General features: G+C 47.9%; 1 protein-coding gene across 4 annotated transcripts in view; it reads right to left on the reverse strand.

Moving 5' to 3' along the window:
* The window catches only part of LOC147108478 (deoxynucleotidyltransferase terminal-interacting protein 1-like), a 49,415-nt gene that overhangs the window by 2,056 nt on the left and 35,160 nt on the right, over positions 1–12,199 (reverse strand). For 2 of the 4 annotated variants that reach the window (XM_086005124.1, XM_086005123.1), the window contains exons 7-12: positions 9,483–9,544; positions 6,896–6,941; positions 6,022–6,080; positions 4,792–4,852; positions 3,530–3,601; positions 1,997–2,052 (exon numbers count right to left, since the gene is read on the reverse strand). In XM_086005124.1, coding sequence (XP_085861250.1) covers positions 1,997–2,052; positions 3,530–3,601; positions 4,792–4,852; positions 6,022–6,080; positions 6,896–6,941; positions 9,483–9,544 — 356 coding nt within the window. The remainder of the gene's footprint in view (positions 1–1,996; positions 2,053–3,529; positions 3,602–4,791; positions 4,853–6,021; positions 6,081–6,895; positions 6,942–9,482; positions 9,545–12,199) is intronic. The other 2 variants (XM_086005126.1, XM_086005125.1) reach the window with 1 other exon arrangement.

Raw genomic sequence — 12,199 nt, forward strand, 5'->3', positions numbered from 1 at the left:
TATCTTTACTCTTGTATTAAGGAACATGCTCCACATACACTATCACCAATGTAGCAAACGTGGAGAGGCTGTCCCTTCAACAGCTTAATGTTTGGTAGTCTCACGAGGTCCACCTGTCCTCCCCCATGGCTCTTCCCTATTCATCCCTCTGCATTATACCTCAGTATTGTCTGATGGAGGCAGTTATCTATTTCACCCTGGGTAAGGTCTACAGACAAGAGCCTCCAACAGAGGTTAATTCTCTCCTAACTACCGCCATTCTTCACCGGACTGTTCCCAACTCCATTCTTCACTGGACTCTCCCCAACTCCATTCTTCACCGGACTCTTCCCAACTCCATTCTTCACCGGACTCTTCCCAACTCCATTCTTCACCGGACTCTTCCCAACTCCATTCTTCACCGGACTCTTCCCAACTCCATTCTTCACCGGACTCTTCCCAACTCCATTCTTCACCGGACTGTTCCCAACTCCATTCTTCACTGGACTCTCCCCAACTCCATTCTTCACCGGACTCTTCCCAACTCCATTCTTCACCGGACTCTTCCCAACTCCATTCTTCACCGGACTCTTCCCAACTCCATTCTTCACCGGACTCTTCCCAACTCCATTAATCCTCTCTGATTGACACAGTTTAAATCCCACCGCATGAGACTGCCTTTCTGCAGACTTTCACCATGCCAAGCTGATTATATAAACCCCCTGCGACACACAGCCTTCGACTTCCTGCATCATTTGGTTTCCACTTGGTCTAAAAAGGCTTGATTATCATTTACAATGATCCCTACCTCGTGTTTTTAATCTCCCAAGTTCTCAGTGCCTTGCCTCTCTCAGCAGGTCTACAACAACTTGTATTTATATAGCACCTTTAACATAGTAAAACATCCCAAGGCGCTTCACAGGAATATTATAAGACAAAAAATTTGACACTGAGCCACATATGGAGAAATTAGGGCAGGTGACCAAAAGCTTGGTCAAAGGTTTTAAGGAGCGTCTTAAAGGAGGAAAGAGAGGTGGAGAAGTTTAGGCAGGGAATTCCAGAGCTTATGGCCTAGGCAGCTGAAGGCACGGCCACCAATGGTTGAGCGATTAAAATCAGGGATGCTCAAAAGAGCAGAATTAGAGGAGCGCAGATACCTCGGGGGGTTGTGGGGCTGGAGGATTAGAGAGATACGGAGGGGCGAGGCCATGGAGGGATTTGAACACAAGGACGAGAATTTTGAAATCAAGGCGTTTCTTAACCGGGAGCCAATGTAGGTCAGTAAGCACAGGGGTGATTGGTGAACGGGATTTGGTGCGAGTTAGGACACGGGCAGCCGAGTTTTGGATGACCTCAAGTTTACCATGTGGGAGGCCAGCCAGGAGTGCGTTGGAATAGTCAAGTCTAGAGGTAACAAATGCATGGAGGAGGGTTTCAGCAACAGATGATCTGAAGCAAGGGCGGAGGCGGGCGATGTTATGGAGGTGGAAATAGGCAATCTTAATTATGCCGTGGATATGTGATCGGAAGCTCAGTTCAGGGTTAAATATGACGTCAAGGTTGCGAACAGTATGGTTCAGCCTCAGACAGATGTTAGGGAGAGGGATGGAGTCAGTGGCTAGGGAACGGAGTTTGTGGCGGGGACCGAAAACAATGGCTTCGGTCTTCCCAATATTTAATTGAAGAAAATTTCTGCTCATCCAGAACTGGATGTCGGACAAGCAGTCTGACAATTTAGAGACTGTGGAGGGATCGAGAGAAGAGATAGTGAGGTAGAGCTGGGTGTCGTCAGTGTACATGTGGAAACTGATGCTGTGTTTTCGGATGATGTCGCCAAGGGGCAACATGTAGATGAGAAATAGGAGGGGGCCAAGGATAGACCATTGGGGGACACCAGAGGTAATGATGTGGGAGCGGGAAGAGGAGTCATTGCAGGTGATTCTCTGGCTACGGATAGATAAGAATGGAACCCAGCTGGACTAGCTTGGGATGGTTGTCTGGTTGCCAAAGTTCTCACCTGTAGTCATCACTGGCTGCCAGTTCTCGAATGTCATCTTCTATTAGCAGGTAAGCCTTAAACATAAATAAATTACAGTCAGAGCAGCACCTTGCATTCCCACTGGGTCCCTGTCATCACTTACAACTCATGCAATGGGATCCCTGTGAAGTCTGTGCCTGGGCAAAGCTGCTACTGGGAGATTCAGACTGCATTCCCTCTCCAGAAGAACTAGGGACGTGCATGAGTGAGAAGATAAGAAAATAGCATAAATTGCCCAAGGAGGTGAAACACCCACGGGTCGAGGGCATAATAAAAATTAATGAAATAATTTGGGACTGTAGAAAATAAATTGGAGATAAAGACAGTTTAAGGATATGCATGAGATTTATATCCTGTGCTGAGATTTCAGATCAATTGATGCCTTTAAAAGGCATGAGGCAAGTTGGTTGCTGTGCATCACTACGATCGGCAAATAGGGGGATTTTTGTCTTTACTTCACACCGTTATTAAAATAGCTAGTTAAAATAGAAGCTCGAGTTAAAATGGAAGCTATCGTTCCTCAGCAAGATTCACAATCTGCTGGAACCGGCAGACATTGGGCTAAATTTACCGCCCCATGCAGGGTCAGTGGGGGAATTCTAGCCTTGTGTCTAAGGGAAAGCAAATACTTTTATTTAGAAACCAACTGAGACAGCAGCTACAATGTTAATGTATGTGGATTTGTGGTGTAGACAATTCTATTCTCTCTCAATACTGAGTCATTCAAAAAATCCATTGCAAGTGTGAAGCCCTATCCAGAGGAGTGTGAGGAGGAAACAGCAATTCCTAGATATTAACGCCTCACAGGGTGTAAAATGTGTTCCATTCTCAGTGGGTTTGTTAAATTGTAAAAAAAATGGCTGGAAAATGAATAAAGTTCCTTGGCATAACCACAGCTCTGGTTAGTTCTGGCCAGACATCTGAACTCTGTGGGTCAATAGGTAACATCTCATCTTTAAGATCTACCAAGAGCAAATGTGACTGTTTCACCTTAGGTCCAGCTACTGATTTGATGCTAAGAAATTGCACTTTAAATATGGTATATAAACCCTTACTGACTGATTTTGCTATTATTATTTTGCAGTTTGAGTATCTTGCTGTGTATTCTGGCTTCTACATATTAACTTGTAATTAAATCCCAACCCAGTAGTTTCTCCTGTACACATGGGTGTAATGGCAGGTTATTTCCATCTTTTAAAGGTAGAAGGGAGAACATGGTGGGCATCTCATGGAGAGAGATGTGTGGCAAATGGCTGGCGGTCGGTCGGTCACCCACCCACCCACCCGGTCACTGTTTTCTCACTGTAACATTGAAGAGATGAAAGAGCAACAATATTGGCGCAACATTTCTGGAGACCTCGTACCACTGGCAGTGCCAACCACACAGCGGGCAGGTTATCTGGAAACGGCACACGAGGCCCCGCCAGCAGCACAGAACATGGAATATTTTGCTCGAGGTGATGATATTGAGCCTGATGAGCTGCTTGTGTTGCTTTGAGTGTCAATACTCACCATCTTGCCCCCGGTGGCTGGCATGTGATGTTTCTCCCCGAGCCAGTGCTTGTCCTGCGAGTCAGCAGAGTACTGAAAATCAGGGAGAGTGCAGATGAGAACAAGCATGGCTCAGACACTGGAACGAACCACTCACATCACCACAAGGTAAATTACAGCACTGACTCGCACTGAACACACAGCGCTGACCCCCCCGCACTGACCACTCCCTGCACTAACCCCCCACACTGAACACACAGCAATGAATGCATTGGTACATACCTGAAGGGGAAAAAATGCAGTGCTATGGGAAAAGAGGTGAGTGGGACTAATTGGATACCTCTACCAACAAACCAGCACTGGCAAGATGGGCTGAATGGCCTTCTTCTGTGCTCTATGATATCTGTGGATTTGTAGAGATGCACACAATGCAGTCCAGGGACTGCAGGGCAGGGTTTGGAACTGGACCAGCACAAGACTAGGTGGGGTCAAAACCCTGTCTGCCTTACTGATTTACCGAGAGACAGACAATCAGCACATCACAGAGAATCAACATATCAGAGAGAGAAACAAACAGATACACAAGGGAAAGGGGACAGACAGCTGAACGAGAATATACTCCCTATGAGGAAAAGAGATGTGTATATTTGGTATATGTATCATTTCAGAGTTGTGGAAATTGAAGATGGAATCCCAGGGCCTCCTTGGCTACTCAAAGACCATTTGTCTCCTTCAGAGCCTCCAATTAGCTTTGATCTAGAATTATAAATTATAAACTCTGTGAAGGAGAAGAGACATTGCACATAGTCTCATGAACAGCCAGAGTTGTTGTCAGTAACTAGCATGTCAAACAGTAGCAACAAGGGGCTGTGAGTTAACTGTTGGACATAAGGCCCCGTGTTCTGTTATTGTTGAGCAAATGGAGACTATCTGTTTCAAAGAGACCCTGTGGCATGTCATTTTGATGATTTTTGAGGTGTTAGGAGAATTTGGTGGCTATCTCACATATTCTCCAGTAGACCATTTACTGTGATTCAGGGTTAATACTGAAACCTGGACTCAGCTGACCCTTACTCAGAGAATAAAGATTCGGGTTTGGGGGCATCAGAGATTCTGTCTTCTTACTGAAATGTTGAGGGGGAAAAACCCCAACTGTAACACTCGTCACTAGGACTCTGTCACTGCAATAGGCAATGAGTGTCAATAGTTAAATCACATAGTGAGCCTGCTACCACTGAGCTTTTCAATGCAGGTGCTGAGAGTAATGGTCCACTTGCTCTTACCTTGAATAGTTCAGGATGCTTGATGTAGATTCTTCCACGGGTGCCACCCATTCCCAAGGCTCTGAAACAGGAGGGGCATGAAGAGGTCACCCTCAAACAAAATGCATGCGAAGCATTTTATACGCAGTTACATCAGTCATGCTACATCTGGGATGCATCTTTGCAGAGCTCTGGGACCCACAGATAGCAGGGCAGAGAAGTTACAGAAACAACCCATAACATTTCAGGATCCGGTATAACACTTACTCCAAAAGGAGATGGGGTGCTGCCTCTGTTGGGAACGGTGCACAGTGGGCTTTTCTCCCGCTCCAGTTACCCACAGCTCTTCCTGCACTAAGATCCGGTTTAGACAATCACAGGAACATTACCGGTGGGAATCCACCTATCACAGGAAGGTGCCGATTCAGGGGTTCGGAGGGGGGGGGGGGGGGGGGGGGCGCGGCAGGAAGGGGAACCAATTCTGTAGCACACCTATTTAAAATGCTGCACCCTTTTTATTGCTCTCAAATAATGTAGAGATGACAATGATAATGTAGTGAAACAGAGCCCCACATATTGGGCGGTTGTGGCAAGAAAGCTGCTCCACACAAAAAGAGAACAAAAGGTACCCCTGGAGTCAAAACAGACTCTTCAAATCTTCCACTGCATCTTTACTCATTCTCTCTTCAAAACTGGAACACAGAAATCTTGTACCATCTTGTTTATTAATCACACAGCGTCACTCCTGGTCACCTTACACAGGCATAAGATTAGTACTCGGTATCTAACCCATGCTGTACCTGCCCTGGAGTGTTTGATGGGACAGTGTAGAGGGAGCGTTACTCTGTATCTAACCCGTGCTGTACCTGCCCTGGGTGTGTTTGATGGGACAGTGTGCAAATAATTGAAGATATTCTACTCCCCAACAATGATATCCTCACTTTGTGAGGGTGCAAGAAATTGCAGATCAAACACAGACACTTATATATTCAGCAATGCATTTTCTTGTACCAAGAAAACAAGGCGAGGGCCCAGAGTGCAGGACATCACCATAGTAGGGAGCACCGACACTGGGACAGCCAGCTCAGGTGTTAAAAGCTGGACGATGCAGAGGAATGGAGTTCCAAAGCTCTTCTCCTCAGTTCAGATCTTATTCTCCTGCAGAACAGGCAAGTGTCTAGACACAGCTGATGCGAGAAAGACAGCGTTCCCTGACTGAGGATGTACAAAACATGCAAACTGGCTGCTTACTTGTTAGCACGTGAACCGAGCACAAATGTGGTTGATGTACTCAGCCTGGCTGGGTCCCACTGTGAAGATATAGAATGCAAAAACAATTAATATTGTGCTTTTGTCTGTTGCTCCCTTCAGTCTCCCACTACAGCCTATTCTTTGCCGTCTTTCACTTCCAGCGAAAGGCATCGGTGTGGGTCGCCTGCCCCAACGTACACAGCTGGGCTGTAGGCAAGGCCGCAAGTCTCCTGGCACTGCCTCTTTGTCCGCCCGCTGCCAGCAGGGTGACCCATATGAGCGAATGGTGAACCACCTGGGGTGGACAATGGTTCAATGATGACCAAACACAACTGGGCTTACTACAGCTCTCTGGGGTGTCTGCACAGCAGGTTTGAAGCGCCTCTCATCTCTTTCCCAGTCTGACCCATTTAAGAAGAGAAATAAGAGGAGAAATAAATGGATGAAGGCACCGCCCAGTGTTGTACTGAGCCATCCTAGAGGAGCAGGTCCCTGTGTTGATTCCCTGTCTACTCAGTTGGCCAAACCCAGTCAGAGCAGCAATTGGGATGTTATAACAGGCCTCCAATGCTGGCTAGGAAGGGGAAATCAGCCAAGGCTCCAGATCAGGTTCCAGTAACCCCTGGGAAACAAGCATGTGGACATCAGCCAATAACAATATTGGGCACTGCTGTGATGCACTCCACAGTCAAATAGCCCACTAACACCCACTATGTAGGCTCACAAGAGGGATGGTATCGAAGAGCAGCCAGCGCCCGAGGAATTTCACTCCAGCAAGAGTCAGCGCCTTCGATCGGGGGAGAGGAATTGGAGACAAAAATAAATAACATTTCAAATTCCAGTTAGAGAGGGTGGCAAAAGCTGAAAACATTACCTTGGGTCCTTCCCGTTTGATTGGCTCAGTGTACTTCACCTTTGAGCTGAGAGAAAGGTTAAGAAGTTAGAGCCTTTCTGATAACAGCGCTGTGGGGTTTTTAAATCATTTTTACATTTAAATAACCTGTTCCTGTCTTGCATCAAACTTCACCCAGACTCAGCCCTGGATTGGATGTTGCTGTGCTGCCTTCCAGAGTCAAACAGCCTGCTAAATCTGACTGACTGGGCTCAGATACGAGGGACGACCTCTCAACAACAACAACAACAACTTGTATTTATATAGCACCTCTAATGTAGTAAAACATCCCAAAGCGCTTCACAGCAGCGATTATCAAACAAAATTTGACACCGATCCACATAAGGAGATATTAGGGCAGACTTGGTCATAGAGGTAGGTTATAAGGAGCATCTTTAAAAGGAGGAGAGACGGAGAGGCTGAGAGATTTAGGGGGGGAATTCCAGAGCCGAGGGGTTGGTCAGCTGAAGGCTGTGTGGCACCACACTCTGTGTACTGGAGATCATGACATACACACTGAAACAAGGTGAAGATTTTGTTTGGAAAGGGTATATTTTATAATATCTGCATTGATTTTTCACACCACTAGAAATACCTCCCGAGCAGTTGGCAGTAGGAGGCTGCTACTGGCATCACCCAGCTCCAGACACACGGCCTGAGCATGGCTGCTGAGAAAGGTTAGCTCCAACCTCAGCAGTCATTTTTTATTCTACACAATGTTTTGGGGGCAGGAACGCAGTACTTCATCCATTAAATGCTCAAAACCTTTGTTGGCCCTGAACATATGGTTCCCTGACCCTGATCACGGGGCACTGGAACCTGGAGTGAGGAAGAGGAGCCCCCCCTCGAACACGGGGCACTGGAACCTGGAGTGAGGAAGAGGAGCCCCCCCCTCGAACACGGGGCACTGGAACCTGGAGTGAGGAAGAGGAGCCCCCCCTCGAACACAGGGCACTGGAACCTGGAGTGAGGAAGAGGAGCCCCCCCTCGAACACAGGGCACTGGAACCTGGAGTGAGGAAGAGGAGCCCCCCCTCGAACACGGGGCACTGGAACCTGGAGTGAGGAAGAGGAGCCCCCCCCTCGAACACGGGGCACTGGAACCTGGAGTGAGGAAGAGGAGCCCCCCCTCGAACACAGGGCACTGGAACCTGGAGTGAGGAAGAGGAGCCCCCCCTCGAACACGGGGCACTGGAACCTGGAGTGAGGAAGAGGAGCCCCCCCTCGAACACGGGGCACTGGAACCTGGAGTGAGGAAGAGGAGCCCCCCCTCGAACACGGGGCACTGGAACCTGGAGTGAGGAAGAGGAGCCCCCCCTCGAACACGGGGCACTGGAACCTGGAGTGAGGAAGAGGAGCCCCCCCCTCGAACACGGGGCACTGGAACCTGGAGTGAGGAAGAGGAGCCCCCCCCTCGAACACGGGGCACTGGAACCTGGAGTGAGGAAGAGGAGCCCCCCCTCGAACACGGGGCACTGGAACCTGGAGTGAGGAAGAGGAGCCCCCCCTCGAACACGGGGCACTGGAACCTGGAGTGAGGAAGAGGAGCCCCCCCTCGAACACGGGGCACTGGAACCTGGAGTGAGGAAGAGGAGCCACCCCCCTCGAACACAGGGCACTGGAACCTGGAGTGAGGAAGAGGAGCCCCCCCCTCGAACACGGGGCACTGGAACCTGGAGTGAGGAAGAGGAGCCCCCCCCTCGAACACGGGGCACTGGAACCTGGAGTGAGGAAGAGGAGCCCCCCCCCCGAACACGGGGCACTGGAACCTGGAGTGAGGACGAGGAGCCCCCCCCCCCCGAACACGGGGCACTGGAACCTGGAGTGAGGAAGAGGAGCCCCCCCCTCGAACACGGGGCACTGGAACCTGGAGTGAGGAAGAGGAGCCCCCCCCTCGAACACGGGGCACTGGAACCTGGAGTGAGGAAGAGGAGCCCCCCCTCGAACACGGGGCACTGGAACCTGGAGTGAGGAAGAGGAGCCCCCCCCTCGAACACGGGGCACTGGAACCTGGAGTGAGGAAGAGGAGCCCCCCCCCCTCGAACACGGGGCACTGGAACCTGGAGTGAGGAAGAGGAGCCCCCCCCTCGAACACGGGGCACTGGAACCTGGAGTGAGGACGAGGAGCACCCCCCCCCCCCCGAACACGGGGCACTGGAACCTGGAGTGAGGAAGAGGAGCCCCCCCCCTCGAACACGGGGCACTGGAACCTGGAGTGAGGACGAGGAGCCCCCCCCTCGAACACGGGGCACTGGAACCTGGAGTGAGGAAGAGGAGCCCCCCCCCTCGAACACGGGGCACTGGAACCTGGAGTGAGGCCGGCCTCCCTCCCCACCCCCATCCCCCACCCTCCCATATTCACCATTCTGCTTTTGTGGGGACCACTAACTGTTACCCAGCCAGTGAAGCTAAGGAAAAGAGGTGCATCATCATTACTGTAGGTTTACAATCATTCCCAAGGAGAAGTAACCTGCAGAAAAAGCAGTCAGTTGGAGGAGGGCAGTTTACCAAGTCCTTTCCGACGCTAACAATATGGCAGTATGCACTCGCTCCAGAGAGTCTGTACTCACACAGCAGCACTCGGGGTTGTCCGGTCAAATGAAATCAGATGTCCCGGTGGTCGTCCTTTCCTCTGCAAAAGTACGAGTGCAATATCTTTAAAACTTTACACATAGTGTCCTTCACTATTTCCAGCTGCTACCACCTCTTTGCTTGGGATCAAGCGGGGCGTGGAGATGTATCTTGGTCCTGCTCAGATTAGTCATCACCTGCTCCTTGTCCAGTGCTGTCACGTTAACAAGATTCACCAAATCACAGTGTGGGATCCCCACTGGATTTGGCACCGTTGGCAAGTTCCTGAAGTCCAATGGACACGATGCCCTGGGGCAGCTGAACTGCGGCTTATCCGGGTTTCCAAGGAGACCTAGAATAGCTAACGTCATGTAGACCCAGTGTTTGGGATCGTCTCCACAGACAAGCCAATCACTGAGGCAGTGACAGACCAAGGGCAGTTAGGGGTGTGCACAGGAGGTGTTCTTGGGATGTGAGCGACGCTGGCCAGGCAGCATTTATTGTCTGGGGGCATAAAGAGTCAACCACGTGGTGTGGGACTGGAGTCACAGGTTGGTCAGACTGGGTACGGATGGCAGGCTCTCTTCCCTGAAGGACATTAGTGAACTCGTCTGGGTTTTACAGCAAAACAGCAAATTATCATAGAATTAGAGAATATACAGCACAGAAACAGGCCATTCGACCCAACAAGTACATGCTGGCATTTATGCTCTTCTCAAGCCTCCTCCTATTTTGGACTTTCTTTTTTGCACTCTCTCCTCCTATCCTTCCTCATCTAACTATCAGCATATCCTTCTATCCCTTCTCCCTCATACGCTTATCTAACTTCCCCTTAAAGCATTTGTACTATTTGCCTCAACCACTCCCTGTGGTAGTGAGTTCCACATTCTCACCACTCTTTGGGTAAAGAAGTTTCTTCTGAATTCCCTATTTGATTTCTTGGTGACTATCTTATATTGATGGCCTCTAGAGTTATGCTCTTCCCCACAAGTGGAAATATTCTTTCTGTGTCTACTCTATCAAAACCTTTCATAATTTTAAAGACCTCTATTAGGTCACCCCTCAGCCTTCTCTTTTCAAGAGAAAAGAGACCCAGTCTGTTCATCCTTTCCTGATAGGTATAACCTCTTAGTTCTAGTATTATCCTTGTAAATCTTTTTTGGACTTTCTTTTTTGCACTCTCTCCAGTGCCTCTATGTCCTTTTTATAATATGGCGACCGGAAATGTACACAGTATTCCAAGTGTGGTCAAACCAAGGTTCAATACAGGTTTAGCATAACTTCTCTACTTTTCAATTCTATCCCTCTAGAAATAAACCCTAGTGCAAGTTTGCTTTTTTTAATGGCCTTATTTACTATTGACTATCCCCCCAATTTGGTGTCATCCGCAAATTTAGAAATTGTGTTTTTGATTCCAAAGTCTAAATTGTGAACAACAGTGGTCCCCAGCACTGATCCTTGTGGGACACCACTTTTTACCTTCTGCCACTCTGAATAGCTACCTTTTACCCCCACTCTCTGCTTTCTGTCTTGAAGCCAGCTAGCTATCCATTCTGCTACTTGCCCCCCGACTCTGTATGCTCTGACCTTATCATTCAGTCATGCGGCACCTTATCGAAGGCCTTTTGGAAATCTAGATAAATTACATCCACTGCATTACCCTTGTCTGCTCTCGGTTACCTCTTCAAATAATTCAATGAGGTTGGTCAAACAAGACTTTCCCTTTTGAAATCCATGCCAACTATTCATTATTATATTTTTGGTTTCTAGATGTTTTTCTATTTTCTCCTTTAGTAGGGATTCTATTATTTTTCCTACTACCGATGTTAAGCTGACTTGTCTATAGTACCCAGGGCTTGTTCTATCTTGCTTCTTAAAGATAAGTGTAAAGTTAGCTATCTGCCAGTCCTTTTTCTAACAAATTATTAAATATGAGTGATAGTGCCTCTGCTATTCGCTTCTCTAGATTCTTTTGAAATGCTTGGGTACAATCCAACCGGACCAGGGGTTTTATACTCTTTGAACTTGATTAGTTTATTTAAAATTTCTCTTTTTATTTTAAATGTGGTTATATAATTTCTAATCTCATTTCCATCTGATCTGTCTCCCTGGTAAATACTGAAGCAAAATAATTATTTAATATTTCTGCAATTTCACTATCCCTGCCTGTAACTTTATCCTGTCCATCCTTTGTGGCCCTCATCCCACCCCAACTTTCCTTTTTTTATTTATGTGCCTGTCGAATATTTTACTATTTTGTTTTGTTCCTTGATCATTTAAAATCAATAGTTCCCCTTTGCCTTCCAAATTGCTTTTTTGACTTCTCTCCTAATCTCTTTGTAGTCTCCCTTGTCATACTCTCCCTGCTGTCCGTGTACTTAGCGGACGCCTCTTTCCTTAACCTCATTTTTTCCCTTATGTCTTTATTCATCCATGATGTCTCATTAGTGTTTAGTTCGTTCTTGTTTTCTAGCAGAATATATTTTTCTTGGACTCTGTTGAACACTGTTTTAAACGTTTCCCATTGCTGTTCAACATCATGGTTTGCCAATATTGTTCCCATATTATTTTCCCCAAGTTCTATTCTCAGCCCCTCAAAATCAGATTTTCTCCAATCTATTTACCCTGGTCTTTGTCATGCTTATGTCCTTCTCAATTATTATCTTAAAGCATATTATATTTTGGTCACTATTGACTATGCTCCCATACTTTTACT

The sequence above is a fragment of the Somniosus microcephalus genome, chromosome 13, assembly GCF_052327205.1.
Source record: "Somniosus microcephalus isolate GS21.2 chromosome 13, FLI_Smic_1.0, whole genome shotgun sequence".
Taxonomy (NCBI): domain Eukaryota; kingdom Metazoa; phylum Chordata; class Chondrichthyes; order Squaliformes; family Somniosidae; genus Somniosus; species Somniosus microcephalus.